Source organism: Solea solea, chromosome 11, assembly GCF_958295425.1.
Source record: "Solea solea chromosome 11, fSolSol10.1, whole genome shotgun sequence".
NCBI lineage: Eukaryota > Metazoa > Chordata > Actinopteri > Pleuronectiformes > Soleidae > Solea > Solea solea.
This window is the reverse complement of record NC_081144.1, coordinates 15,942,987-15,961,286: the sequence shown is the minus strand read 5'-3', so window position 1 is coordinate 15,961,286 and position 18,300 is coordinate 15,942,987. Positions and strand designations below refer to the sequence as shown.

General features: G+C 42.4%; 2 protein-coding genes across 4 annotated transcripts; one reads left to right on the top strand and one right to left on the bottom strand.

Annotated features, from left to right (window-relative positions):
* Nucleotides 1–1,027: 1,027 nt before the first annotated feature.
* On the top strand, nucleotides 1,028–5,833 carry ybx1 (Y box binding protein 1). Of its 2 annotated transcripts, none has more exons than XM_058642720.1 (8): nucleotides 1,028–1,302; nucleotides 3,069–3,132; nucleotides 3,334–3,367; nucleotides 3,451–3,540; nucleotides 3,695–4,036; nucleotides 4,361–4,446; nucleotides 4,788–5,088; nucleotides 5,493–5,833. In XM_058642720.1, the coding sequence occupies exons 1-7, from the start codon at nucleotides 1,194–1,196 to the stop codon at nucleotides 5,041–5,043; spliced, it is 981 nt and encodes a 326-aa protein (XP_058498703.1). In that variant the 5' UTR covers nucleotides 1,028–1,193; the 3' UTR covers nucleotides 5,044–5,088; nucleotides 5,493–5,833. The 2 variants fall into 2 exon arrangements, with proteins under 2 accessions (XP_058498703.1, XP_058498704.1); XM_058642721.1 differs by having other exon boundaries at nucleotides 1,029–1,302; nucleotides 3,695–3,973.
* arhgef16 (Rho guanine nucleotide exchange factor (GEF) 16) lies at nucleotides 5,832–18,202 on the bottom strand. 2 transcript variants are annotated; one of them, XM_058642718.1, is made up of 15 exons: nucleotides 18,029–18,202; nucleotides 15,630–16,330; nucleotides 15,197–15,245; nucleotides 14,473–14,636; nucleotides 13,946–14,002; nucleotides 12,304–12,464; nucleotides 10,747–10,899; nucleotides 10,530–10,659; nucleotides 10,150–10,224; nucleotides 9,957–10,049; nucleotides 9,717–9,868; nucleotides 7,966–8,148; nucleotides 7,440–7,507; nucleotides 6,677–6,778; nucleotides 5,832–6,582 (listed from the first exon to the last, which is right to left on the bottom strand). In XM_058642718.1, the coding sequence occupies exons 2-15, from the start codon at nucleotides 16,218–16,220 to the stop codon at nucleotides 6,443–6,445; spliced, it is 2,118 nt and encodes a 705-aa protein (XP_058498701.1). In that variant the 5' UTR covers nucleotides 16,221–16,330; nucleotides 18,029–18,202; the 3' UTR covers nucleotides 5,832–6,442. The 2 variants fall into 2 exon arrangements, with proteins under 2 accessions (XP_058498701.1, XP_058498702.1); XM_058642719.1 differs by having other exon boundaries at nucleotides 15,630–16,315.
* Between the last annotated feature and the right edge of the window lie 98 nt (nucleotides 18,203–18,300).

The window sequence follows — 18,300 nt, the reverse complement described above, 5'->3', positions numbered from 1 at the left end:
CCACCAGGGAATCCTGAATAATTACAGGATGCAAAGACATATAAGGCACTTGAACAGAATACAGTAGTTCACTCTGACATGTCCTCAGATTACCTTTGTCTGAACCATACCAGTGTTGATTTGGATAATTATTATCACATTTCAGTAATAATGAAAAGTATAAACTGTTTCTGTGTCATTGCACAGTGGCCTCATTTGTTCAATGGTATTGCAGTGAAGTCTGTAGTGTATACTGACAATGATAGACTGTATAGGCTGGTGAGAACTCAATGTTCTATATAGAGTATTAAAATGTGCTCTCTACCTAACACTTCAGTGGTGTAAGAATCAGATTCAATTTTCAAACCGGTATTTACATGGAATCTGCTGTGAAAAAAGAGATATAAAATTGCTTTCAAACAGTTTGTTTGAAAGCTACTACCTCCTCAACTGTACTATGTAACCTCATATAGTACATCACATTTCTTAAATAAATGCACATGGGGATAAACATACAGCTGTTAAATATGTTGATAGTGATGCAGCCTTTTGTGTTGCTGTAGGTGTATACAAAGTGAGCGTTCCATTCTAAGGGCTGAGAAACATTAGTCTCATTTTTCAATGCACGTTTGTCAAAAAGTCACATAAGGTGAAGATCTCATTTGCCCTCACATGGGGAACACGTGTCTTTTGAGGCTATTTCACGGCGCCATGTTTTTTGTAAATGAGACTATAAAGTAGTAATTCTAGTCGTCCTATTTCTGTATGTATCCGTACAATTTGTAAAAATCTGTCAAAACACTAACATTGACACAGACATGCAGACACTGATCCACAAGTGTCACGGTTATCTGTCTGACTCGTCTGGCTTTGACGTCACTTTGGGGCGGTCAAAATGGACAGGTACGCTATGCCATAGCCAATCATTTTCATGTCAAAGAAATTGATCGTTGTAATAACCAATCGTATTTTACCTAGGTTTCTCTTAAGGATTCCAGCCAATCACAGCTGCCTATGGGCGGGCCCTCGACAAGAACATTCCCCGGCACAGTGTCTAATTCTGCCCAGTTCGATCGGCAACGGGAGCGGAAAGAGGAAAGCTGAGAGCCCCAAGGCAGTAGCCCCCACCACCGCCGGCCCAGGTTACCATCTAGCACCGGGAAACATAGCAGAGAGCCGCCGCCGGCAGAAGCCGTTACCACCCAGTAGTGAACATGAGCAGCGAGGCCGAGACACAACAACAACCGCCGCAGCCCGCTGACGATGTGGAGAGCCCATCCAGCCCGGCAGCCGCAGCTTCCGCGGGGGATAAGAAGGTCATCGGTAAGGCTATGAGAAATGAGCTAGTTAGCTTACTAACCAGCTAGCGTGGTTTGGGAGCGAGGAGATGCGGCAAATGCGGCAGTCGGTTGGTTTAATGAACCGGCTGCTTTCTATGTTTATCCGCCACCGTTGTCAACTCACAAAGCACATTTTATAGCGACATTGGGTCAAATAAATACTACTAAAGTTAGCGGACCATTTTATTCCTGAAATTGATTTTTAATGCGATTTTTGTAAAGTAATATTCGGTCTAAACGATAATTATCGAATAGGTTTTCTTGAGCAAAATATAATCCTTTAATTCCTTTGCTGTCACCAGTCGAGCTGAACATTTAATTGCGAAAATGTCCCGAATGTCCGCATGTCTGCATGTTAATTTGAGTAATCTCAGTTGTCCATATCATCAGCGTTGTGTGTAAATAAATGTCATCCATATGAGAGTATGTGATTGGAAATAAATAAATATCAAAATCGAGTGTGATCTCATGTCGACCGGCCTCGTACAGTTTCGGATCCGTCACAGAATGTCATGTTACCGGTTGGCCGTCACATGTACGACCCTTTGAAGTTAAGTCATGCTATAACTCCGATTCTGTACGACAACGCCACTGTCACAGTACACATGCCGCTGTCCGCTAGCAGTTGTTAACGTCGGGGTTGAGGTTAACGCCATCTATGCTGCTCCAATTAATACTCTCACTTCAAAATGGAACATGGAGGTATTTCACACTGCACTCCAACGGCCATTGCTGCCGTCGAATGCAAGCTAACATTAGCCACGGGTCCCTTTGTTCACACGACAGAGCTCGGTTCCTCCGTGATGTTTTTTCGTTAAAATATGTAAAGCAAGTCCACTCCAGTGTGTATACGTGTGGTGAAATTAGATCACCAATGTCGTTTTATTATATTCAACTGTATCGGTCAATAGTTGCCGTGTTTTCCTCGTATTAAGCGCTATCGTTTTGGCCTAACTACTTAAGCTAACGATCCCGTGTTAGCCTAGTCGGCTAGTGTTTGCTATTTGCATGGCTCAAGGGGCCACCCAAAATGTCCGCCATATGATTCCACGGATTTCTCACGCCTTCAAGTTGTTTGATAGCAGAGAACCACTGCGTCAGTCCTATAGTTCTACGCTCTTACAAAATATTGTAGTGAATAAATTATGTCTAATATGTAGTCTTCATTATAGTTTACTGGCTGTAATCCAACCACATGGTTGAAACCCAGTTAGCTAAGCTAACGAGACAGCTGAGCCCGCTGCTTGCTAACGTATCCGGGCGCGACTCAACCACGTGTAAAACGACCAGGCTTTGAGCAGTGCGGCTGAAAATGGGATATTGGGTCTGTACGAGTTGGACTTTGACCCACTGTCAGCCACCACAACGCATTGTGTTTAACTTAAATCATTTCGACGTGTACTACAGAGGCTTCGTAAGTCAGTCACACAGATGATGCGAATAATAAGCATCTTATTACTATCATGAGATATGGTGAAATAAGTACTGGCTTATGGTTGCCTCTTTGGTCATGCCTCACACCAAGTGCAGCTGGCGTAGTGCACCCCTAAGCATCAGGATCTATAAAAAGGACGACAGTTGGGAGTTAAATATAACTTTTCACATTATCTGTGGCCTCTGTATTATTTGCTTTTACAAAGCATTTATGAACATATTCATCCATACATATTGTGATACCATATAGTAAATAGTAAATTACTAATTAAATCATAAACTGTCATACTAATTCAGATTCATTTCTTTTTGCAGCAACAAAAGTCTTGGGTACTGTCAAATGGTTTAATGTCAGGAATGGATATGGCTTTATCAATAGGTAAGTTTACCCCACCCCCGCTTCCCTAGTGTGTGTGTGTGTGTGTTAGTGAAGGTACATTCCCAATCCTATTATGGCTATGATTTGCTTACAAAGCTGACCAGACGATTTGTCTGCTGTTCTCTGTATAGTGGTTACATTTATTATCCTGTGGTGCCCTCATGTTGCAATAATAAAACGTTTTTTATTTCCTTTATTTAGGAATGACACAAAAGAGGACGTTTTTGTTCACCAGGTAAGTTGTAGGTAATCTTAGTTGCTTATTTTGTAAGTGGCAATAGCTCTAAAATCTCACGTGTCAATGTTTAATGTTTACAGACAGCCATAAAAAAGAACAACCCAAGGAAATACCTTCGCAGTGTTGGGGATGGAGAAACCGTGGAATTTGATGTAGTCGAGGGAGAGAAGGTAAACTGTGCTTTGATTGATAATTTAGCAGTGTATATAAAGCTGATTGTAACTCACAGCCTTATATACATTGTTGTCCTCTAGACCATGAAGTTTGATAATCACATAATGAAGTTCCAATAAATGATTAAATAAATAAACCTGCTGTGTACAGGGAGCAGAGGCGGCAAATGTCACCGGCCCAGGAGGTGTTGCCGTACAGGGAAGTAAGTATGCTGCTGACAGGAACCGCTATAGGCGTTACCCACGAAGGAGGGGCCCACCCCGTGGTGGTGAATATCCAGAAAACTACCAGAGTGACGGAGAGGGCGAGACTGGCAGCGGAGACAAACCCGTCAGAGAAGGGGGAGAGAGTGCCCCTGAAGGAGACTCGCAGCAACAGCAGCAGCGCAGACCCACTTACCCTGGCAGACGGCGCTACCCACCATACTTTGTACGTAGACGCTACGGCCGCCGGCCCCCGTACACCAACGCACCACGCGGAGAAATGACTGAGGTACGCCGTCACAGGGCTACTATCCTGAAACAGGCACCCAGCTATTCCGTTACAAATTTGGAACCTTTGGTGTTGATGTCATACTTGACTCTAAACAATCTCCTTTTTAGCACTCACGTGGTTGTGGTAAAAAAAAAAACCTTGGTGTATCGGGGGTCTTGCCAATTCTTTTGCAAAATTGCTCAAATAGGCCCCACATCTAAAATGGCAACCTGGCCAGTTTCATTACAACTGAGGCCTGTTGATTAAAGTACGTTTCCTTGCCTGTGTACAGACGCTGGCAAAGGCTGCGTGTTAGTTGCTGTTTGATCTGCTTGCTTTCAGGGAGGAGAGGGTGACGAGAACCAAGGAGGTCCAGACCAGGGCAACAAACCAGCGAGGCAGAGCTACTACAGAGGCTTCCGACCAAGGTACAAACCATGGTTTGCATGTTGGCTTCATTGATGAAGGGCCGCAGTAATAGGAGAGCAAAATATTTGACTGGATCCTGGCCTCGAGCAACCAAATGCAAATTGTCTTCCAGAAAGAAGCTTATTATTGTGTTATTAATAATGCATGCCACTTGTTTTTGCTCTTTAATTGCAGCCTAACCTCAAATTGCAGCTGTGCATCCAAATTTGTCTCACTTACATTTTTTAGCAGCAGACTATGCAGCTACATCTTATCCCAGTGGATGACAAATTCCTTGCACGTTGTCTCCACTTCACATGGAAACCATTTTTGCTCATTCTTTCCCTCTAATTCACTCCAGGGGTCCACCCCGTCCCAGACCGGTGCGGGACGGTGAGGAGGACAAGGAGAATCAGGGCAGCGAAGGTGGCCAAAACCAACAGCCCCGTCAGCGGCGCTATCGTCGTAACTTCAACTACCGCCGCAGACGCCAAACCAGTGGTTCCGGTGGCTCCGGTGGCAAACCAGGCCCGGAAACCAAGGAGGTCAAGACAGGAGGTGACACATCTGCAGAGAAAACGTCCGCTCCCGAGGCCCAGCAGGGTGGGGCTGAGTAGGAAGCAAACTGCCCACCGGCACCTACCATCTTTACCATCGTCCGGGTGAGTCAGGAGTCTCGTACTGGCTGTACAGGGTCAAGATTTCTATTAGCTTTTTAGCTGCAGGAACATTTTATTGTAAATGACATCATCACACTTGTCTTCTTGAGCTGAGTAATATACAGTGAGAAACTTAAAACCTTTGCTGCAGAGCTTGTCATGTGTTCTTTATTGGGTCTATAATGGGCGATCCAAAGCATGAGGTAATGCCACGGATTTGATGAAGCAAAAACCGTCTGGCACAATGGCACTCACTCGCTGTTTATCTCAAACTAGCTTAGCATTGGAGTGATGTTCAATCTGGTGCTGATGATCATGAACTACATGACTAAACTTAAGTGACTGACATTATCAAATTAAATCAACATACACATCATTTACTAATTTGTTGTTTTTCTCTTTTTCAGTTTTTTTGTCAACAAGAAACATCAAACAAGATCTGAGCAATAAAGATTTGACTTGACGAACGTCACAAGCTTGCACCATGTATTTGACCAGATTACCACCAATTGCCTGCAGAATCTATGCAGACTTGTTTTTTTTCCATTATTTTTATGTGACAGCTACAAAAGTTTTGGGGAAACAGCAAATGTTTTTCTAAATCTGTCCTAAGTTTTTACACCAAATGGTTTTTAAAGAAAAATGGAATTTGATATCTGGTCAGTTTGACATTTTTAAATAACTTTTTATGTATTCAAACATTTTAACAAAATGCAAGCTCAAATAAAAGTCCAGAAACCAGGAAGAATGTCTCTAGTGGTGATTCATTTTATTTTCATTTCTACAGACCTCAAACAAGAAATGAGTCGGTCAGGAGACGAGTTAACAATGACTATTCGCATTTGATATACTTAAACATAATCTTGGTGTTGTAAAAACATTAATCAACCAGATGCAAAGGTGACATGTTGAACTACAATTTAGATTGGTAAACATTTACCGTGAAAGTAGGAAATCATTTGTTTTTCCATGGACACAAAGCTCCTAGATTTGAAAAGTCTTCATCTGTGACAGCTCCTGTAATAAAATTCTTACTATAACTAATAACTTCTCATTCAACTGGATGATGTTTTGACATGAACTGCAGTACATAACCGGACTGAACATAAAACTGGCTGCATTCATACAAAAACCTGTACCATTGCAGCACCAGGCCAGGGTTAATGGCCACTGAATGCTTTGTATCCTAAAAAAATGTCTTTCAGTCCATTAGATATGAAGAACCTTATAGTACCTTCTAGTAGTTGTCCAGTGTAATTCATCAGCAACAAGGTATCAACTGAAACCAAACGCGAGCATTGCAGATCTACTGAGCGATGTTCTCATTTGTCCACTCCTGCTTCAATAGAGTGGTCACTCAAACGTTGGTCTCTTTGCGCAGGCGCTTCATGCGCTGCACGTTGTTCTCCATGGCAGTAGGGTTGGTGATCTCTGTGGCACAGCTCGCTGGAAACCAGCCTCTCTCTCCATCTCGCATTCTCTCCCCAAAGCAGAAGCCTGGGAAGAACAGTTTGTTTAAGTACTTTTGCATGGTTTCTTTATTAATCATAGAGAACAAGTCATTGATCTGGAATCACAATTGGGGCCTGACCTTCCACTTTATGTAGAACGATCACAAGCTCGGCCTGTTGCAAACCAAGGTCATCCGTCTCCTTTGGCATGTAGGCTTTGGTGGCTTCATACTGTGGCAGACCTGAAACACACCACCCATGAAAAACTAACTGATGTAACAGGTTTATTTTTAATTTTCAGTACCAAATACAATGTGTGGTTCTCAATGATTTTCCGAGGAGACCTGTGAACCCTGTTGTGCTGTTAAAATTTGAAAATCTACAGCTCCTTGCATCAGTCATTTTGTCAGGATGTAACATCTTTAGGGATTGGGAAAAATTGCTCCATTTGTACTGTGGATCCCCAGGGTGGGTTCAGCAAATTGTGAAGGGGACAATCTACACACGTTGTTATGCCATATAATATACTATTGAAAACCTGTGAGGACACTTAAAGATAAAATTTTCCTTATTTATTTTTTTAATTTTATTTGAAGAAGGCTGGAAAAATATAAAACAGGAGAAGGGAAAAGAAACATACAAAAACAATAATTTGGATTACCACTACACAGTTTTAAATAATACATCATTGTATCATGTGTGTCTTCTCATCATCTTATTATTAACCAACTTGTGGGTTTCCATGACAAATGCATCATTTATAGATGAAAGGCATAAGAACAGACATCAGCTATTTCAAACATCACATACACACGTCTCAAAAAGGCCAAATGTAGTTTTAATGTAGTTCATTTAATGCATTAGCAAACAACAATGTACCTAAAAAAAATGCTGACGACTTACCATCAGAACAAGTGAAGCCTGTCTTTTTGTGCTCTGTTAGAGCGACTATCCATCGTGCCCGGTCCACCCTAAGCAAAAGAGACAAAACAGAACTAGTGAGCACAACTCCTCACCCAGTACAGTCCAATGTACATGTGAACGGCTGATATGATGTACATGAATTCGGAACATTTTGGGTTGGTGTTGAGGTTTCTGTCAGTAGAGGGAGTCAGTCACAATATATTAGATATAGCTGGAAAAGAAATGGCAAGTTTGTATTTGCACTTGTGTAGGTAATGTGACAGAAACCCAATCAGGAGTGTGCATAATTCCAGAATAATCTGCATTTCATGTTATTTTATAACACTCAAATCTTATTGGCCCTTTGTACAGCAGCCATTTTGAAAATGCCAGGATTGTTGAGTTCATTATGAGAGCTATCATTCATTTGATCATTTGCACCAGTGTTTTTTCTACTGTGTCAAAATGGCTGCTGCGCATGGGGCCCATTAAACATGGCTAAGGGATTAGATAAGATCTGCAGTACCTGGACTCTGCCACCAGGGAGATTTGCTCTGATCTCCCCTCACTGTTTTTGCTCATTTGCAGTTTGAAGGAAAGATGGTAGCTGTTCTTTGCAGACGGAGACATCCGTCCTTCTGCCTCTTCCACAACCACCACCTCCAAATTCTCCAGTGTTGCATAGTCCATCACCACAAAGCTCTCCTCACTAGATGTACAAAATAATAATCAATCAATATCCACACAAAGTAACATCAAATCTTCTGCAGCGTAAACTGAAATTAAATTGTGTATTTGTACATGAACACATGGAAACGACTGCGCTCTGACTATCTGCTAATTGCATTCACCACACACTACCACCTCATGAACACTCGCAGTGTTGACTTTACAATCCTCAGAATGACTCCCAGTGTTGTTGCCCAGTCCTTTCTCTGAGCTGACATTGTTTAGTTTCTCCCTAACTCAAAACAGAACGCTGTAGTCAGATGAGCTGACTTGTTAAATGCAAGATCGAAGAATCTCAAGTATGCACGCTCCACATCCTTATTCTCTCCTTTCTCTGTCCCTTTCCCCTCCTGTCTCTCATGCTCCCTGTCAGCCCTTAGCTACATGTTGTCCACTGGAGTCACCAGTAAAAAAAAAGACACATTCCCTCAAGGGTTGTGTTCAATGACTGCAACTGAAAGCCTGGAGAATTCCACCAATATTTTCTGAGGCCTTTTTTTGCATTTTTGTCTGGGCAGAGAAAATCCCCACATGAAATCTGATTCTCTCAAATGTGGGTCTGATCACATTTGGAGGTGATTAGATGCCATTCAAGTCAATTGTCTGAACATGTGTCTCAGTCTGAAAGCTTTCACTCCTCAAATCAGATTTCAAATGGTCTTTTGCGTCATTCTCACTATGTCAAAGAGGTAACACTTCCCTCTCTGTGCAGTGAAGCCAGCTGTGAATACAGCATAGATCATTACAACATGCACGATATATATATATGTCAGGAGTGCTTGGGCTAATACCGATATATACATTATATATACATGTTTATTCCCTGTGCCCAAGTCTCTTCTGTAGTAAAATTGACATAATATTTTGCCTACTTATATCACAGCAGTTGTAGATACATATATAATTCATTTAGTAAAATAAACAAACGTAAAATAAATAATAGTTGTAGAGGGCACCGGGCATAGAAGTCAAGGATGTAGTGGCCTATTTCCATAATAGAGTAATCAGTTTTAGCGTTTGTTTTCATATTTAAAACCAGTTTTCTAACTTTCCAGCTTAAATGTGAAAATGTTCTGGTTTCTTTGCTCCATAAAACAAAGACAAAGACAAGACAAGACAATTGAGAACATCATTCCTAGGTTTGGTAAACACTGATAAACATTTTCTGACATTTGACAGTTAGTTGCAGCCCTAGTTGTAGTCATTAGTCATATCGGCAGATCTTGGTATGTTTGCCAATATCTAATAATACAATTTAGGGCCAATATATGCTATATGCATTTTAGTTGTTTTTTCTGCCGTGAAGGAGTTGACAAAGCGACTGTTTGGAGAGAGAGAGAGATGATGCACCTCCAGTTTCCTCCAAAATGATGGGTATGTCTACATTGTAACCAAAGCAACCAGTGCAGATAGTTTGCAGGTACCAGTGTGGACAGTCTGCCTGAAATGATCTGTTTTGGGGGAGAGGCGGGAAATCATATTTGGCTGCAGTGTGAACTTAGAGTCAGGGAGGATGCAACTTTAAAAGTGTATTTTAGACCAACTGACCTCTTCTTCTTTGTAATAATGAGTACGTCGTTGAAGAGAAATAGGTAGTTGCTTCTGTTGCTGAACGCCCTCCAGATGCTCAGCTCCTCAGTGCAGACGGTCAGTTCCCCGCGCTTTTTCAGCCACCGCGATGACGACACCAGGGGAAACGGCTGTGAGGACACAGAATTGATCAGGATTCTTGTCGTTCACAACTGCACCCATAGCCAACACTTCATCTTGTCTGGTCAGCTCTGTCACCTTGATTTTGCCAAAATCCATTTGTTTCTGGATGGTGTACATCTGCTCCGTCCTCTCCATCCGTCTTGCTCCATCGTTGCAGCTGGTGACCAACTGTAAAAATTGCAATAATGACAATAGGGACTTTAAACTTCATTGTCTGCTTCACTGTGGTGTCTTGAGAGCACATCCAAGCTGTTCACAGCATCTCTACCTTGCTCATGGCGTGCAGCGCCCAAACAGCAGCAAAGTACTCTGCTGTCTTGTCTGGAGTTTTCTGGCAGATTGTCTTAGAGGAGAAAAAGTATAGAGGTTATTCAATACTGTATAAAGTATGAACACATAATGAGTCATGTATTATGATGGGCAAGCATTGAATTTATTTGTCTTTTCAAATGTTTTCATATGTTGATATTCAGTTGTATTGTGAAATTTAAAGGAATATTTCATCGATTTGCATTTAGCTCTGTATTACTAGAATAGGGGTAGTATTTTCCCATCCTCAGTTTCCCCTGAGTTGAGAAATATCCAAATTCTTTTCTTTGTTACATGCCCACCAGTGACAGGTATGTGATCTGTGCGTGTGAGACTAACATCCAGCAGCAGAGGCAGTCTGGTGACTCGCTGCATGGGCAGGATGAGGAAGGAGATCATGGGGAGGCCTCCACATTCATTGCTGCTTTCAATTTGCTTCAGAGTCTCTTTGAATGCAGTGTTGCTGATCCTTAGAAACACAAAAGATGAAAGGGAAATTCAGCGCAGGCTGCTGCAGAAAATCAACAGCATCGGTCCAGTTAGTTTTGGTACCCACAGCAGCTTCTGCAGCGTCCTCTGCTGAAAGGTCTCATTGGCGCAGTAGGCAATGTAGGGCTCAAAGTGGTGGGTAGAATGGTTTTGAACAATATCACTAATGTCCCGAATCACTGGGTTGTCATAGTGACGCCGCTCAAGGTCCTCGAAAAACCTGAAAATGGAAAGAGAGGGGGAGGTTAGTAAAGAAGTGCGAGGAGGATGGTTTCACTCCCACAGACTCATAAGCTGAGCAGGATACACAACTGTGTGAGGAGAGAGTTCAGGCTGAACTGATATATTGATACATAAACTATCAATTATATACTATCAATATAACTATCAATATTGACGTTAATAATGTTTCAAGTCAGTCACGACAATCCGTGAGATTCCTGTGAACACCAGGGACGAGTTTGACTGCACAGATGCATCTGTCGTCAATGTGTTTGTGTGTGTGAATCAAAGCTCTACTCCCACTGCTGTAACATAAAATACAATTGAATTTAACGCATATCAGCTGAGGAGGCGGTCTTTCAAATGTCCTGAGGACGGATTGCGTCCATGCATGCTCAGGAATGTGGCCACACGTGTCCCCAAACCACCTCCGAATGTGTTTTTTGTAATCAGGCCTTTTCATTCACGGGGTGTTCAAAACTAAAAATAGTTTTACGCATGTGATTGGCTCACTCATGGATGAATGAATGTGAATGCAAGTTATGAACAGGCTGAATGTAAGCAAAAGCTTTAACATTCAACATTTTCCATGTAGCTTTGTAAAATGCAAGTTGCTCCGATATACATAAGTGCATCTGCAATGATCATTTCAAGCTCCCACTTTAATAAAATACTAACCAAATGTAATGTAAATGTTTACATTAACTCTATCACAGTGACCCAGAGGCTCTCCTTTGACTGGACTTGGCTTTCAGCCCCACCCTTGCAAAGTGTCTTTATCAGAAACAAGAGCCAAGAAAAATGACACCTAACAGCCCAACCCAGAGGACACATTCAAACGCAGATAGCGTAAGTCAGCTTGTGAAACACCACCGTCTGTCTTATAGCTTTACAGATCTATTTCCTTGGAAACAGACAAGAGGAGGATCAAAGACGGGGAAACACTTCTCTTGCTGCCAGAAGAGAAAGTATTTTCATTCAAAATAAAGCAGCACCAACACTGCAAAGAGCAACACAGGCTTGCTCCCAAGAACGTTATCGCTGTAAAGCTGGGAATACCACTCAGAGCAGTGAAGCAGTAGAACCAGTTTGGGCAGCATGTTTAAACATGTTGAGGAGGCTGACAGGATCTGAAAAGGCAAATAAATACTCTCCCTTGAAACTTTAAATCACCTGAAACCACAACTCAATGGCAACATAATGTATATAAAGCAATGTCAAACACACGCACATGTATGATGCATATTTTAAAATAAGTGAACACAGTAGACAGTATACGGATAAAACACCGTCCTCCCGCCCCTTTTCACACACACGACATTTTTTACAACATCCCCCACAACAACAGTAGTTTCCTTTGCACTCTCACACACAACTAAGACTGAAGGAATGTGTTGCCCACCGTTGGCTGATTATGTGGATGTCAGAGATGTTGGAGAAGAGGTGATGGTGCTCTGTGGCGGTCATCGTTTTCCTCAGCACCTCGCTGTTCTTGAAGTGGCGCACCAGGATGCCCAGGCTGTGCAGATACGAATGCTCCGAGGTGATAATCTCAAAAATGGCCTGTCACATGACCACACAAACCAAAATGAGCCGTGGAACGCGTTAGCAATTCATCAGTTGTCAGTTAATGTCAGTTATTCGTGTCTTCTCGACTGTCTTTCCTCTTGTTTTTATCCTCTCTCCCGTGTTATGTTCTTCAGAACCAGTAAAGTCCCGGACACAAAATAAAATACCTGCTATGGCTGCAATGCATTCCGATCCATTGAGGCTGACTGAACAGTGGCGCTTACTACTGATGTTTTAGACATCCATGCCGTCTGCGTACTTTAATGGTTTGTCAATTAGACAAATGACACAAATACAGCAGCAGACAGAGGTGGATGACACACCAGCTGTGGTTGATTTGTAGCAGCATCCATGGTGCAGCAGTTGACTGTAAATATTTTGTAATGAAAGGTTTGTTAACCTCTGCCGTTTGTGGCCATGGCCATAGGTGAACTATCAAGCGGTGACATCATACCTCCCACACACGTTTGTAGCTGAAGTAGCTCTGAAAGGACCAAAGGTCATCAGCTTAACTAACTCAAGAGAATTGCTTCCTGAAAAAAAATGCATCAGTACTCTATTCGGAGCTAAAATCAGCTTTCTATGATTCTACAACTTGTCCTTCTTCAAGATTCTAATTGAATGTGTCATTAGTACACACATATATACAGTACAAGTGCCTAGGAATTTCACATTACTGTAATGTAACAACCAAGCTGCCATGGAAAGCTAGTCTTTAGTGCTTCTTCAGACTCATTGGTTGACTCTAAAGGTACAAAAGAACGACACTAGCAGCCACACAGGTGGGAAACTGAGTGAGATTACACTGGCAGGGTGTGGCTTTATTCAGGTACTGTAGTGCACACACGGTCAACCTTTGGTATTGACACAGCATCTGCTTTTAGACGACTCATGAAGACGCATTACAAAAGGGAAAATCCGCCCTCAGATAATGTTACCCTTAGCATAGTTTCAGTCTGGGATGTTTTCAGTTGTTTTCCCAGGAGTTATTTTACATAAAATGCAACTGTCTTTGTTGTTAAACCATGTTACCAACTACATTTCCTAGAAAACCCTTTGTAAAAGAATCTCTTAAGTCTCTTAGTGAACTACCTTACATATTATTGGCAAGTTGAGGTGGAGATAAGGGGGTTTAAATAGCAGGTGTCTAATTTAAGACATTGTTTTTGACTGATTACATCTCACAGCCTCTGTTGTAAAAATGTAGACTCACTTCAAAATCACTACAAAATCAAAATGATGTGTGAATTACTGCGACACATGTTTATTATTCCGGTAATAATAACTAAATGCTGTGTCTGTTCTTCTCTGCAGCTCAGAGAAAACACAAACAACAAATGACGAAAACAGATACTGAACAACACTGCTGACAAGATGTTTCTCACACGGCAGCAAACGTCAACCTCCTCCAGAACACAAAAGCAAAAACACACATACTCGCGCGCACGCACACGCACGCACGCACACGCACTTACCTCTTGTCTCTTTCTCTCCTGAGCTGTGATTAGTGTCAGGATTCCTGTGTCCTTCACCTTTGTGAGCAATACAAAAAGAGATCAATGCAAAGTTAAAGTTTGTTTTGAAAATGACTTCCTTTTTAAACCGAAACAGAACTTTCCCAGTACTATCATTTTCTTTGTTGTTTTCAAAATGTTTCCTTTGACACGGCATCGTTTCAAAAAATCTTGAAACCCCCGAAATTACTCCAAAACTACGGTACTCTAAACACTGTAGTACATATGTCAGGCCTGTATGTGGTGCTGCCACATTGACACAGAAATACACCAAAAACAAAGAAGATGTAAAGCATGTGCATGAAGCTTGCGAGCTGTGAACAAACTCCAAACACAAGAAGTAGACAACGACAAAGACAGTTTAGTAAAGTTACAGAGCAAGAGAAACACACCAACACACACACTATCAGAGGACTTAAAGGTCTAGTGTGTAACATTTCAGAGGATATTATATACAGTGTACTTATGAGTATAATAAAGAGCTTTACCTGAGGTAACTGGCTCCAGGTGAGCTGTGCCGGCCGGTAGTTCTTCACCACAATGCCCTGGTCTTCCACAGGAGCCTCCACCACCACAAAGTCATCCAGCATCTCATCCTGGTTGGTGGAGTGCAGCCCTCGCTCACGGATCTCCTGGTAGAGCCGTGGTGTAGCTGAGGTTTGCATGAACACAGAGAATCATTTGAACAGTGTTATTCAGTCGTAAATCAGAATAATCCGTAGGTTTCCAACATGGTTGGAAAAGGAAGGAGTGGAAGAGTCGTCAGTCTCTTACAATCTGCACTCTCATCTCATCATTTTCTAAACAAATCAAAATCATTTCTCATGGATGAGTAGTGTTTAGACAGTTTTGGTCCAGAGAGCCATCAAGCTCTACAATTCCTCAATTACCACATTTAAATTTGACTTCATTAAAACTGAAACGTTGCTTTTAGGGGGGAAAAAAGTGGCAGTGACTGGAAGACTGTGGACTCTGCAGACATTCAGTTATGCTGGGAGCGTTCAGAGATGATTTCCTCTGCCTTATGGGACCTTTCCTGTGCTTTTGCATGGAGATTATGACGTCTACTTTTCAAATCAAATCCAGCAAGTCAACGAACACTGGCACACCAAAAAAAAAACCCACACCAAATGTCATTGTTATTTCCCCGCTTCTTGCAGTCATGTAGTTAAATTTAGAGCAGTAGACAGACTGACACATGAGGGAACATACCATCTTTGAAGGATCCACGTTTGTGGTTCCTCTTTCTCCCCAGGGTTCGCTGCAAGGGAAACAATATTACAGAGTTTCAGTGTGAAATACTTGTGAATCAGTATTTCTTTCCCCCCTCCCAGCATGTTATTCGTTCTTCATCTTTGCTCCTTTCTTTCAGTCATCAAATGTTGCACTTTTTCACTAAGATGAAAGGAGAATTTGACAGAGATCATCAACAATGTTATTGTCAATACTGGCTGTGACCTATGACACACACAACTCTATCAGCACTGTTTTAATCCAGTTTCATTCAAAATCCTATAATGTTGCAATAGCTTTAATGTTTCTAAATTATTTAGGGAAGCATGAAATGATTATTCAGCCAAATCCATACAAAGTTTAATTTAAAGTTCTGGTAAACAGACAGACCCCAACCCCAGAACATATTCACCTTGCGTCCAGGGCTGCGAGCTGGACCAGGACTGGGCGCTCTGTCCTCTCTGACAGGTTTCAGTGTGGACATAGCCTCTCGTCCTGACGCGATGGCATCAATATCCAGGCTGGTCACAGCTGCTCTGTATGACTTGTTTCTGCGGTTCCGCCTCAAAGAAAAACCATCTCCATCACTGTCGTAATCCTCCCAGGAAACATCCACCCCCAGGGCTGAGTGTCGGCTCCGGCTCTCATTGCTCGAGTGCTCCAGTCCCACTGGAAACGTAACCACCGTTGTGTGGTGGCGGACTTTAGGCCGCCCAGATGAAGCTAAATTCTTGGGGATAAGCTGGTTGGTGCCGAACTTTCGTGCTGCTGAACTTTGGGTGCTTAAAACCACCGGCTGAGGCACCACCTGCTGAGGCACCACCAGCCTGTCCACTACATCCTCCTGAGGTGTGGATTCTTCCAATTGGGGCATGGAGGGACTTTGCAACTGGCAGTAATCATCATCACCTGGCTCATATATATGCAGTTCTGTGGAGAACTGGGTCTCCAGAATGAGAGGGGCATGGTCACCCACGCGGTTGTCGGGCTGGTTGTCGGACATGGTGTCACCCACGCAGTTGTCGGACGCGGTGTCCTCGTGCTGTGACCTCGGCCCGGATCGACTGAGCACGTCAGCTCCTACAACATCGGAGGAGTCTGGGCAGCAGGAGTCTGGGCAAAGATGGCAGCATATATAAGTAAAGCACAAGCAAAGAACATTTACTGTATAAACAATCACCTTAAATGGTGACGGATGAAAACAGCAGGGGTAATACAGATGACCCTCAAATACCATGAGAGACCTACAGAGCGGCTCCAAAATCTATTCCCATTGAAGATGGAAGCCTGTAGTATCCCATGATGCAACTGCCCGCTCACACAGTCCGTAAGGACAGAGCACTGAGTTGTCTCCATCCTCCAACTCATATCAAGGGACCCAACCCATGACTCACCGTCCACTCCCACACTGCGCTTACCCACACTCACAAATAAAAATGTAATAACTGTCCCATCAAATTTGATCACCACAGAGACAATATAAAACGTTTTTTCTGTTATCAAATTAATGTTGATAATTGTAAAAATATGCCATCAGTGACATCTGTCCATAGTCTACCTTCATTTGGTTTGTGTGCAGGGCCGGCTCTTGGCATAGGCGATATAGGCGGTCGCCTAGAGCGCCATCTGCTGGAGGGGCGCCCCTCCAGCAAAAAAAAAAAAAAAAAAAAAAAATTTTTTTTTTTTCAATGAAAACAAATTTTCATTGTTTTAAATTTTTTAAACAATGAAAATAAAAATGATTTTCTATTCCCAGTCGCCCTCATTTGTGTGTTCTCTCTTGAAAATAATAAATATTAACAAATGAATAAACAATAATGTTCCTAAAATGTGGTGCTGCTGAATCACATGACGGGTGACCTCAGGGTCAGAGCAGGGATCAGAGGTCAGGTCACAGACAGGTGAAGCTTTTGTTATTGACGACATGAAAAGGCCGTCCAAGCCCTCGGGAGCGCCCCAACACACACGGGGGGGGGCACCGGAGAGCAATCTCGCCTAGGGCACCAAATTAGGTAGAGCCGGCCCTGTTTGTGTGCATAAACTTAACAGAAAATGTGAAGAAATATGGACAAAAGCACATTTTCTGAAAACTTCCTAAGGAAACGAATGTTGCAGAAACAATAACTGACATTACAAAATGATGTTATATTAAAAAAAACATGTTACTAACGTCACACAAGTGTACTACTAATGTTATAACATTAGCACAAATTGTTACAAACATTACTGAAAACGTTTCAAAGTGAACATTTTGAAGTGGAAAAACAAATGCAAATGCTATTAAACATCTGAAACGACTCCCTCTTTAGGCATTTTAAAATAAACCACCAGGTGTGCTGCTTTGTCTTTTTTTAAATGATTTTCTCCATCCAAGGTTATGCCGATAACTGAAATGTACCACTATAAACTTCTTGTTAGTGATTTTTGTTGCATATCGTGATAAAATCATGTATGTCTGTGTTAAACTTGACACTTGACAAAACAAATAAGGACCAAGTCAAGTGCAGACACACAATAACACACAAGTCTGTAAACATAGTATTTAAGTGAGAACAATCACAACAGACAGACATAAACTGGCTTTAAATGCCGTTTTTAACCGTTTCTTCTGTTTTCTTTATGACACATGAGAGTAAAATCAGGACAACAAACAGCCTGTTTTTCCTCACTCTCAGTCTAAAACTCCCATTAAGTTCGCTCCCTCAAAGTCGGATTAGGGAGGGTGGAAAAATGTCTGCCGCACATTCCCACGGTAAGGTGACACGCAGTTCAACAAACACGGAGCCTGTGCTGTTTTAAAGAGGGTCTTACCTGCGTGAGGTGAGTCCACAGACGGACGGACGGACAGCACACTGCGGTGAGTCTGTGCGTGTGTGTGTGTGTGAGTGTGAGCAGCTGCCTCTGCTGCTGCTGCTGTTCTCCAGAGTCTGTGGCACAGAGGTGCAGCTGTAACAACAACTCTGCTCCTTCACTCCTCTGTCACATATTTCTACTTCCTCCTCCTCCTCTTCCTCCTCCTCGTGTGTGTGAGTGAGCGCAGGGGCCCATTAAGATGCTACGTCACTACAGGTGAGGTGAGCGTC